Source organism: Patagioenas fasciata, chromosome 2 (genome assembly GCF_037038585.1).
Source record: "Patagioenas fasciata isolate bPatFas1 chromosome 2, bPatFas1.hap1, whole genome shotgun sequence".
Taxonomy (NCBI): domain Eukaryota; kingdom Metazoa; phylum Chordata; class Aves; order Columbiformes; family Columbidae; genus Patagioenas; species Patagioenas fasciata.
Genome location: NC_092521.1, coordinates 116,495,432 through 116,507,851, shown reverse-complemented (window position 1 = coordinate 116,507,851; position 12,420 = coordinate 116,495,432). Strand labels below are relative to the sequence as shown.

At 38.3% G+C, this 12,420-nt stretch overlaps 1 protein-coding gene across 21 annotated transcripts in view; it reads right to left on the bottom strand.

Moving 5' to 3' along the window:
* ARPP21 (cAMP regulated phosphoprotein 21) overlaps positions 1 to 12,420 on the bottom strand; it is a 198,780-nt gene that overhangs the window by 99,179 nt on the left and 87,181 nt on the right. For 19 of the 21 annotated variants that reach the window (XM_065829991.2, XM_065829992.2, XM_065829986.2 and 16 more), the window contains 5 exons: positions 4,598 to 4,766; positions 2,630 to 2,835; positions 2,176 to 2,217; positions 1,737 to 1,778; positions 663 to 752 (listed from right to left, as the gene is read on the bottom strand). In XM_065829991.2, the coding sequence (XP_065686063.1) occupies positions 663 to 752; positions 1,737 to 1,778; positions 2,176 to 2,217; positions 2,630 to 2,797 (342 nt within the window). In that variant the 5' untranslated portion in view covers positions 2,798 to 2,835; positions 4,598 to 4,766. The remainder of the gene's footprint in view (positions 1 to 662; positions 753 to 1,736; positions 1,779 to 2,175; positions 2,218 to 2,629; positions 2,836 to 4,597; positions 4,767 to 12,420) is intronic. The other 2 variants (XM_065830001.2, XM_065830003.2) reach the window with 2 other exon arrangements.

Genomic DNA, 12,420 nt, shown 5'->3' with positions numbered 1-12,420 from the left:
ATGTTTTTTGAAGTTAGTTTCCAAAAAGTGTTATTGTCCAAGGTCAGATGTGCAGGGGGCAGAACTCTTACCAGCTGCTGGGACTACAACACTACCAGTACAGATAAACGCAAATACACGCTTTTCAATACCGGAAAAATCCACACCAAGAGTTTAAAAAACAAATGCCACTCAGTAGGAGGCATCCTTGGCTCTATCAAGATATTTCAGAAAGCAAAGGACCTGCGAATTTTATGTGAAGGGGGACACTGATATGAACTGGAGTCTCAGAGGAACCAGAAACCAGAGCATATTCGTAACTGTATCTGGTGCAGCCTCGAAAGAGATCGCCTTAGAGAAAAGAACATATTAATATTCTTTTTGATTGTTACTATATTTTTTTTTAATTTTAAAATCTGAATTCTTTTGAATTCTTTTCCATTTGCTGAAATTTTCAGGGGGTCTGGAAAAAAAAGCAAACAACACCCTGTGATATAGTACAAAATTAATATTTCAAAAATAAAGTTCACGCTAAACCAGATAACTTCATAAAAATGTTTTCATTGCTGGATGTAATTTTTCCCCCAAGAAAGACATCGTTAAATGCCCAATTAAATAACATAATCATGCAAGTTGAACATAGAAGGCAACCATGCAGCTAACAGCAATGATTGCAAGCATACCTGATTATCATGAAGATTTTCTGCTCCTGGGCGAGGGGATGTCTCTTCACACACAGCAAGACTCCGGACAAGTTTTCCTTTAGCTCCTGACTGAATAAGAGAGAGAAAACAAAACAGAGAACACTACTACTGACCCCAAGTCACATAAGCTGCACACATCAGCTGCCCCTAAATATGCCAAATAACAACTACCCACCCAGCCAAAAAAATTGTATCTGCTTTTGATGGGGACAGAAAAGATTCTAAGCAATGAGCCATTTGCCACACAGGGGAGGTGCTAGGTTTCTTTTTGCCTTTAATCATTTCTGCTACAGTTCACTCATTTCCAGCAAAGATCATAACAGTAAAGAATAGATAATCCAATACTGAAGGTAATTTAACATAAAGTTAAACTCAAAGGTTCCTTCTGTCATTTAGGCTTGGGTTTGTTTGTTTGTTTTGTGTTGTTTTCCCCTTCAGCACCCACCTTGTTCTAGTAGTGTTATATCAAAGGAACACAGACAATAGATGAGCAAGTTTTATGGATCTGTACTTAGAAAATTAAAATAATATTTTGTGGGTGGTTGCTGTGTGGTGGATTTTTTTGTTTAGTTTGTTTGTTTGGGGGGGGTTTGTTTGTTTTTTTGAGGGGGTTGTTTTTTGTGGGTTTTGTTGTTGTTCCTAGAGGCTCCTTTGCCTACCGGCTCCCTTAGGGACCTAGTCAGTCTCTGCTTATGTCAAGATTAGTTCACTAAAATTAAATTCAAACAAAAACATTAATTACTAAAGCAAAAGGAACAAGCTTTTTCCTTCCCCAGTGGTGCACACATGCTATCTAACATGAGCACACAGGGAGCCCAGCAGCATAGAAGTATGATGGATAAGGGAAGGGGAGCCTGACATGTTTCACCTACAAGAACTCCCCTGCCTTTGTGCAACAAGACTATAGAGTAAGGGGGGGAGAATAATACATAAACAAACAAAAAGAACAACCACCACATAAGTGACAAAAGGCCATAATTTCAATCGCAGACAGTTGATTGAAACTCATCATCCTACCATGACACGCAACTCCAAAACAAGACAGACCCTCACCTTGGATCTCTTTTTCTGCTGGTTCTGATTTGCACCTCGTTTCTGGGTACAGCAAAAAAGAGAAGCAGTTATCACTTCAGTGGAAACTCTACATGGCAAGAGCATTACCAATAAACAAAGAGATTAAATGACTCCTAAAATGAAATTTTAATCAGTTGTTGACTGCAAAACAACTTCCCCAAACCCAGTCTGGAAAGCAGGGAAAACCAAGAATCATCTCTGTTCATTTTATTCATTTTAAGAACAGGTATAAACAACAAAAACAGTGCACAGTGTTCTGTAATTTTGCATATAATAAAAATGTAAGAAAAGGCATACTTAAGTAAATGCTCCCCCTCTCCAAATTCCTCTTAAATTGTAGTCTCCCCCTTTATTTTTATTTTCGTTTGAGCAAAAAGGATTAAAACCCCCTCATCGGATAGTCTTCTTATCAAATTACCTTCTTAGGCTTTGCATTACAACTTTTTGTTGGCAGTAACACCTACAAACCAAACCACACATTAAGGAATTATTCATTAGTATTACCTGTAAATTCATTAGATCAAGGTAGTTTTCTAAATCCCCAAAGAGGGAAAACAGTCAAATATTTCACCAAACTTTAACACAGACATCTAGGATTTAACTTCTCAGAAAAATTAATAGCATGGACAGCAGCCGGAAGAACTTGAAAGGTGTAACAAATAACAGCATTTATTTTATAGGGAGATAAAAGGACCAAAAATAAAAGAAGGATAAATAAAATTAAAAAAAAAAAAAAAAGAAAAAATAGATAGAGTCTCAAAATTATGAGAGAAATAATAGGGGAAGTGTAGACAATGAAAACAATCACAGGAATGGAAAGGCAATGGTAACACATTGCTATTTAACGTGCCCGGTCACTGTTCCTTTCTTACCTGGAGCTCTGTCTTGGCATCGCTCAGCTTCTCTTCCTTCTCCTCTACTTCTGAGCTTTCAGATTTACTGAGAATACAGTTGTCCGGGTTTGCTTCAGAGAGAGCAGACTCCTGCTCTTTTGCAGTTTCTTCTGCCGTCTCCTCATTCAATTTACCTTGCTCAGACATTCTTCCAGACAGAAATGAAAATAACAAGATTTGGTGACCTGAAAGGTCAAGATATCACGACACAAACACACACACAAAAACATTGGGGGTGAATTTTTTTATATATATATATATATATATATATAAAAATATATTATTTTTTTAATTTCCAAGTAAGTAATTTCATCTCCTTTGATAAACAACCAAAATGCGCAGCTCAGGAGGGGGAAACTGTGTATGCCCCAGCTGAAGAGATGTACTGAATTGACAATATTTGGTAACAGCAGAATTGTGTCATCAAACAAGCAGAGCTCCAATCTACACAGTCCTGATGGTGAGCAGATTTAAGGCAAGGTGCTGCGATTTTCCAACCCTAACTCTCTCAGCTCAGCCCCAGAAGAGCAGCAGTGCAGGCAGGGACGGTGAGGGACTCTCCACTACAGAGCCCAGCAACACCAGGCAGGAAGGATTCATTCAGACTTCCAGGTCTCTGGCATCTCAGTGCTCCCTTCCTCTAGATTTTTTTTCTCCTTTTTTGTTTTAAAAAACAAAAAAGCCAAACAAACAGAAATAAAAACCAAGCATCAGCAACAACACTGTTTATAGCACTCGACCATGGTTTTTGTATATAGCAGAAATCCATGGTACTACGAACTTAAAATATATATATAATATTTATATATATATATATATATATATATTTGAAGAGGCAATAATTCCATATAACTATGAAATCTAAATTTGGCAATAAAGCTCTCCGGGTCAGCATTTTCAGGCATCAAACTGACAGCTCCACTATTAAAATCATAAGCCTCTTCCCAAACCCCATGTCACTCTCCAGCACTATGAAAATCCTACAGGAAGTTCTTGGCAGGTATTTCTAATGAAGATATCTTAACTGAACTGCATTTACCCTCAGCTCACAATGGGTTGTTGTACAGAAGCTTTAAAAGGCTTTTCAAAGTTAAAGCCTATTATTATTTTCTCTCCCTTTCTCTCTCTCCCCCCAGCTTCCTCCTCTTCAAGCCTCCCCCACTGATCAATTGTTAAATGAGGCTCATGAATAATTTAACTTTTCTTTCCCCATCCATTTGCCTTAAGAAGCATCTTCAGGAAAAACAACTGCGGTTGAGAAAGGGATTTATTTCAGAAAGGGTCTTCTGCAATACCTTGGAACTTCTCAACAATGAAACAATGGCTATTAAGCAAATCCACACTTTGCCATGTTTCTTTTTACAGCTTGTAACTAACATTCAGCAGACCTGGTATCACTCACCTTCATTTCTTTTTAAGCTATCTTTTAAGTGAAAAACCAAGACATACTGAGTTTTAAAAAATTACTTCTTCCAATTTTTTGTTTTATTTTGACAATGTAAGCAAATAAAATAATAAAACATTTCCTGTATAATCTTCCCATCCAAGAAGGATTGCGGATTTCACAAGAAATGAAACTACACAGTTCATAAATAAACCGGCTGGAATATGAAGGTCACCAATTAGCTCACCATAAGCCAAGTGAAAGTTTGGGTTGGTCTCTTTCCTCCATCACCTTCCCCAGGAAGTCGCATTGTATTGGCTATTCTGCCGTTACAAATGAAACTCTAACCGCTTTGCTAAAAATTCAAACGATGATGAATGGCAAGACCTGAAACTGCTTTGATAAATAACCCTTAATTTGTTAAGGATTTTCATCAAGAAATGCACATGCATGCAGAAGTTATTCACTGGCATATTACCCTGCATCTCAGCTACATGCTTGCATGGTGCTCACAAAAACAATTACACTTAGAGTTTATCAGGTGCACTAACAAAATAATTTACCTGAAAAACTGCTATAATTCCCACTGTCTTTCTAGCGTCTTCTGTTGCTCGTCGCTGGTTAAGTCCACGCAAATGATAAATGACAACGTAAGTCCCATGTCCCCATTAACAGTTCAGAGTGCCAATCTCCATGCTGGTCCTTCAGAGAGTTTGACGGATCATAGTCAACCTGGAAAAAGACGAGAAGTAAATAACAACAAGGGTAACGATCATGGCACAAGGTAAGGATGCAATAGGTAGGACCAGATTCCTAACACTAATGACCAGCTTCAAGCAAATCACTTTCACAGCTTGATCCAGCTCCACCTGTCTTAAAACTGCCTCCTGCTTCTCTAATGAAGGCTAGAGCCGGCTGTTCAAGGCATAACAGCTCCTACGCAAGGAGCTAAAATTAACAATTGCATTATGCACTGAAGATTACTCACTTCAATTTTAACCTTTTTTAGTGAATTCCAGCACTTTTCATTAAAAAAAAAGCATATATAGATATTTATGTATAAACTCATCTGTTTGCTCCAACAGAAATCAATGAGGTATGAGGAAAAAGTACTTGCCTGCTTTTTAACTAGGGCTTCTGCTCCAATTAAAATTACAATAGTCAAAAACTATTGAAAAAGAAGCTAGGTGGGTGCTTTTAGAAAGTGACCTCCTTTGCCACGGTAGTGAATCGAGATGTTCATTTAATAAGCCAAATAAAAGTTGCAATGATCAAGAATAGAAAAAAGAAGAAAATCTATTCCCCGAACAACGGCCACCAGAAAAACTTTCTTTTGAGGCACTGTGTGAGGAGGAAAAAGGAGATCTCCAGGTTATGGTTCAGAAAAATCAGCCTGAAGAAAGAGTTGCCTCAGCTATGCAATTTATGCTGTTCATCAGGCTTGTGTTTGCCAGCTGAATAGCTGATCTGACAGAAGAGAAGCATTTTTGGGATGAGTTGGACTGATTTACAAGCTGTGGCCGTGTGCCGAACTGTCTCGAAACGACAGGCACCACTTCTCAAGGCTTGCATATGAATCATGGTTGAACCAATTAGTGCAAATACACAAAAACAGACATTAGGAGGAAAGATATATCTTTCTACCTGGTGGGGGGAACCAAAACTGAAAATCAACTCACTGGAATATTAGACTCCTTGATTCTGAGGCACACTTGAAATTGTGCACGGCTGCAATTGCTGTGCAGTATGTGGCAGTGCACTGGAACTTACTACATTAAAAGAGCTTAATTTAATGCATCAGAAATGAAATTTAGCCTTTCACAAAAATCAAGTCCTGCTCTCTCCGGGAGCTTGAGCACATAGAGGAGACCAAGCACACAGTTCTGTAAACCACCACTGCTAGACTACAAATTTATATACATATTTCTTTTCCTCAAACCACTTAATGATTTGTACAGAATAATATAAACTATGTCTGTACAGAGTAATACAAAGTCAGTCTTCCCACTCACTTTTTTGTTATTTCTCACAGGGCATTTTCAGAATTTTTATCTCATTGACAAACATATTTACAGGATCATGATGGGAGTGGAAGAACAATAAGGAAAATCATGCCTAAGCACTCAAGCACATGCAAATTTATTTCATGGACCCAGTATCCAGAGAGAAAAGAGTGAATAAAGCACTCACTGAAAAATATTTCCTCATAACCATCTTCAATTAACCCTTCTCCTCACACTTTCAAAAGAGAGAAAAAAAAAAAAATCAACCAAAACCACCACAAACCAAAAAACCCAAAGAAACACAGTACATTACAGTCTCACCTAGAAAACAACCAGCCAAGGGAGAGACCACTGCAATCAAAGCCCTCCAAAATTAACTGAGAAATCAGAAATCTGTGCCAAAATCAGGATACACAAAAATCATTTCAGGATTCTTCAGTGTTACCATGTGCTGTGAAGTAACTATTCATAAGACAGAGCAAAACAAAAACCAGACACCAAACCAACCAAACAAAGGGTATCATATCAGCAAGTGAATAGATCTGCCAAGGCTCCAATAAAGAGAATTTCTGGTCTTCTCCCACAGATGCTCAACATAATCTTATCATGCTTAACCAAAATCATATTTCTTCATAAACTGAGTTCTGCATATTGTTACACTTGAGAACACCGATGCCAACCTCATTTTCCCTTGGTAGTGTATGAGAAAAACACAGAATCTTAAATTAAAACAAAAAAAACCCCCACATGTATTTCCCCAAGAAAACACAAGCAAGTGGAAAATAAGATTATGGTGTACAGGTACCATTTTTCAAACCTGCAATGACAAATTTTCTTAGGGTGATTTTTTAAAAAAAATAATCCTTCATTATTTTCTAGGAAAAAAAAAAAGGGTAGGAAGAACGGAGCCGTATAGCAGTCATAATTGAGATCTTCATCTTCCCTCAATATAAATTTCCTCCTCCTCCATTAGGCAGTTTACAAGTGATGACTAATCATTTACATACTACAATACGTAAAATACACTTCTGGCTGTTTGGGTGGGTTCTCAAACGGACTCAGGTTTCTATGAAATACTTCCGGGAGAGTATAAATAGCAGAAAAGAATCAGTCAGAAAAAAGCCATTAAGAGTGAGACATTTTGATTGAAAATATATCTCTTTTTTCTCACACATTTCCAGGATATCTGGTTACTCGATGATGAATGCATTTTTTACTATCGTCAGTCCTGCAGTGACAGCACTGCTATGGAAAAACATACTGGATTATTCTCTTTTTTGCACATCAACAGAAATGTCAGAGATGATTTGGCTATCAAAATTTTCAGTACCGAAGTGACGCAAAAGGCTGAACAAATGCACTTGAGTTTTTGATCCTCAGGTAGAAACCGCAAAGCTTGTTGCTAGGCAAAAAAAAAGCCTATCTTGGCAAGCAAGCAGAATTTCTTTGGGGTGTTGAGCTCTGTAGAAGCAGTCTATGGGAGCTTGTGGCAATATTTCACCCTCCAGTTCCTTAAAGCAGGTATTGTACACCATTATGAAAGAGAAAAAACGTGGGTGTCCACATCAAGCAATTCACAGAACAACCTTAATGGAAATATAATCTCTATAGAATTTGTAAACACCAACTGATCAGCATAGACTGTGGCATAGAAAAGCTGTGTTATTTTCTTAAATTGCTTTCTTTATTAACAGGATTTTGATTTTAGAAGCTAAAGGGATCACTGAGCCTGAGCAGCTACTGCCAGAGCTCAAGGAGACAGGGATGGATGAAGATACATATGGTCACATATGTTCATATAACACATACCACGCAGATTCCAAGATAAGTCTGTGGGAAGGAATACGCTAAATTTAATACAAGAGTTTAAATCCTATACCCAGAAGAAGAGCTGTCAAAAAAGCACAGAATAGAAAAATGAGCAAAAGCTTTAGAGAGCGCTCCTCAATGACCATCTGATAGACGACCGTCAACTTAAATTAAACAGAGACACCTCTGACAAAACCCTAAGAGCCCACCACAGGAGAGTAAGCCCTTTCTGTTTTACACATCAGGAAGCATTTTGATGATCTCAAAAACATGACATACTGAAGCAGGAATTTTGAGATCCTTATGGTCTCAGTAAGTATCAAAATGGTCTCTCGGAGGAGAGGATGAGCAGACTTTAAGGCCAAACAGCATATTCTTAACCAAGAGCAGGCAGCAGCAGCAGGCAGGATTGAACTCTGTCAGAGTGAAGTACAAGGGGTTTTTTTTCCTCCAAATAAAGCTGCTACGCACAGAAGTAAAATCATTTGAGCCTGAACAGGTCCTGTAACTGAAAACTGACTGATATAAGCGGTACCTACATGTCAGAATCCCTCCCATCCTATGGTGATTCTCCACTTGCATGAATGGCTTGCAGGTACAAGCCCATGAGCTGGAAGCAGAGATGTCAGTCATGATTTCCACTATGCAATATATACCTCATCCATATTTGTAAAAATAGCCTTGATTCATTATTGCTAACTCACTCATCAGATTCCTGGAAACCACTGGAAACGGACTATAGCATTATCTTAATACTATCAGTACACACAGTCCTCAGTGTTGCCAAACTTCCATGTCTTAAAGCATAAACTTCCTGTTATTCAATATTTACTTAAAAATTCCAATTCCTACCATCAAGAGTTAGATTAGGTTATGGTTGGATTTGATGATCCTGAGGGTCTATTCCAACTGAAATGATTCTATGACTCTAAGTCAGTCGAGGAAAATCTCGGGTTTCACACTGAAAACAAAGGCTTCAGCTCTTTGTGGTGGCTTCAACTCTCTGTGGTGGCTTCAAAGTGAACCTTGAGGATTCAAAAACTACTGTTCAAAAGAAAATACAAAACCAGACCACACCACAACACCCATTACCAAACACCCCCAAAAAGGCAAGTAAAATAAATCCTGGAGTCCTAGAGTTTCAGTTTGAACACACTACTAATTTGTCAGTCCTAGTCTTCAGGACCTACCTCATCAAACAGGCAGTACCGTGTGCTCCTTTCTTACTGTTTTCCCGCATTTCCGACAGAAATACACATGTTCACTTGGGGGCCAAGTTTACTGCTGTGTATTAGCATGGCAGGATGATGATCCACGCCAGCTCTCACATCAAAATGCTTTGGTATGAAAACAAATCAAAACAAAATAATATAAAATTTAAGGCTGTGAAATATGTGGAATCCTACAAGTTCACTGGTTGTCGAAAGACTGAAGACTAAACTTTAAAAAAACAAAGGCAAAAAAAAATATTTTAAAGGAAATACTTGAAACCTTATTTTATTTCCAGCCTCCTCTTGTCTTCACTTCATTCCCTTCTCCATCTTCACTACCAAAAGAGATATAGTGATTGCCTACATTTTGTGCTTCTGTGTGCCACGGACCTTTGCAGGTAAAAGGTTATTTAGACTTATTTACTGTTGGCACTTTAATGGAGACTATCAGCAGATGCAATTTTTTTTTTCAAGGAGTCACAGAAACACGAGCACCTATGTACAAGCAACAGCACAGAGGCCACTGACACATCTTAAGCAGGCCAGCAAACAATCATCAGTGGAAACGGTGGTCAAATTTTATGAAAACAGGGCGAACTGAAATATATTGTCTCAGATTTCAGATCTCACACAACAGCTAGTTGTCTTTTAAAAGAGGAAGGTAGATGATACAAGAAGCAACATCCCAGCTGAAACCTCTATCTTGGAATAGCACTGGTTTTCCTCCCAATCCGCACACAAAATCCAGTACTTAGAAATTACAGCAGGGATGAGAACAGTCTAACAAAAAACACACCACAAAAAACAAACAGAAACAAAGCAATTTTTTGTGGTTTACACCTGATTGCTTTTTTCAAAGGGATCCTCTTGTTCCCAACAGATTGGCACCAATATTTTCCACTTTAATCCCCTGTCAGAAGACCTCATGTCAATGTCATTATCTTCAGCCAAATATTACCGATGATGTTCCCTCTAGCTTGTTATATTTCTGCAGAGCTAGAAGCGTTACTGAGGAAAATAAATATAGATGGCCTATAGGGAGAGCCAGTTTTGTTGTAATACTTAAGAAAAGGCTCAAAAAAAATAAAAGCTCTTTTATCTGTCACTATGACCACTTGAAGTCTTCCAGGATAAGCATGGAAAGATATGAGGCTTTGAGTGATCTGGCTAATAAATGTCAATCACATAAGTTTACTAGGAACAGAGTAACAGCCAAACTTTTAACAAGCTAATCAGATGTAGAAATCTTCACCCTTGGAATGAGTTGCTTGCTTTAGCCCAGCCTTCAACACCGCCTCATGCATTTCAAACACATACCCCAATTTGTATCTCATTCCAAGACATAAACCTGACAAAGTTTCCTAAAATCAAAGCCATTAAACTAAGTAGTCTGACTGTTAGGTGGTGGAACACAGTGCAGCTCCTGTGACTCCAAACACGGAGACACAGTGGTGCCCAACCATCCTTTCAGTGCACACACGTTACCCTGCAATACACAATAGTCATTTTCCTCAAATCCTGTAATGAAAACAATAGCTGACACAGGCAAATTCAAAAGGAAAGGGGACTGAAACTCATCTTTCCAGATAATCAGGTCTATTTTTCAGCTATCAAAGATAATTGTATCACAAAGTCCTCTTTAGAGACTGATAGCTTTACTTTAGGATTAAAGGAGGTCTGGAGAGGATGCTCTAGTAATTTTACTGTAAGGATGTTCAAGAACCTCACTGTCTTGCCAGGACACCTTCTCTATTACCCCACTGTATACACCAAATACTTCGTATATTTTTCTTCTTGTGCCAATAGTTGTTCTTTATTTCAAATAGCTTTCCTGATTTCTCAATAGTTCTCTCTTCCTGTGAGAAATAACTGTATGTCACCTCACTATTTGCTGTTGGATTTCAAGAAGCCAATTCCTTTTAAATGCCAGTTAAAGAGATACACACTATTTCTATTGCTATCTACATCTAGTCTAATTTTTATCAATGGACCATCTGCTTCAAAATTTCCTTACATGTCTCTCACACTCTCCCTCCACCAGGAGTGCACTGTGTGCAGACAGACATTCCTTCACCCATTGACACACAGTGAAGAACATTAAAACCAGTTTAAAGACAGGGAACATCATAAGGATACACCAGCAGGAATACTCGCGTCTCAGTATGAAATAGTGATCAACAACACGGCATAAATGAGCCAGGGTGCCCCACAGAGAGGTCTCAGCAGTGCTGAGGGCAACCAGAGCTACTGCAGAGTCTGGGTGCTGTCATGGACTGAAGTGGTGGGACTACAGGTGTCCAGCACAGTCTAGGTGAGATGACTAAAGCGATTTGTGGTGCACCATGATGCACTGCTACACATAATAAAATCTGGAAGAATGTATAACTTGCATTAATTTTAATGTGAACAATATAAATATATAAGTTATTTAATACAGCAGTTCTTGAAACACTTCAAGTCAAGCTAACCCTATACTCCTCCTTTCAATGCCTTCTCTTTGACATTTCTATCCTCTCAGGTAACCATGGATTAAGTCAATTTTGCTTTACATACAAAAACTATAAGCTCACCTTTACCTAAATCTTTACTCAGTTCCTCCTAAAGCTTAAGGACTTTACTAGAAAACCCAGGCACTACAAGTCTGCATTTTGAGCACACACGCCAAGCCTTTGAAGACTTCGGTCTAAGCAGACTGCAGGTAAAACCAGCAGCCAGCTAAGCCATCATGCCTCATTCACTAATAACCAGTTGTGATAAACACAAACCAGTTGAGTCTAAGGGGGAAAAAGCAAAAGAAAACAAAACCAACCAACCAACCAAAAACCACCCCACACTAAACAAAACACAACAAAACAAACCAATTTTGTACATCACTAACATAATCCCAGCACAAAACTTTCTGGGCAGCTTCTCTCAAATCAAAATTTTTATTTATACTCATGACATGGATGACCCATAACTTATGACCAATTATTTTAGACATTTTCCAACATCACCAGTGGAGGGAAGCATAACCAGAATGAAAATGTCAGAGGAATGGATCAAGTATCACGAAGTCTCACATATGCTTTTCCTGATTTTTCTCTTTCCCAATTTATATAATGGCCCCTATATTTCATCCTGCCATTTCTTGACAAATTAGGTGCATTTTCACTAGCACTAGCTTAATTGGCAAATCCTGAAAGAAAATAATTGCCAACAGCAAAGCAGCATTATGCTGATGAAACAGAGCTGCACTTAACCACTAGAATTGCCTTAGCAGACAAACACCAACAGCAAAACAGCAAAAAGCTTTCACATAAGAACTGAAAGAAAAGAACATGCACTCTTTTCCTCCAAAAGCCTCTTGATCATGGGAATGAA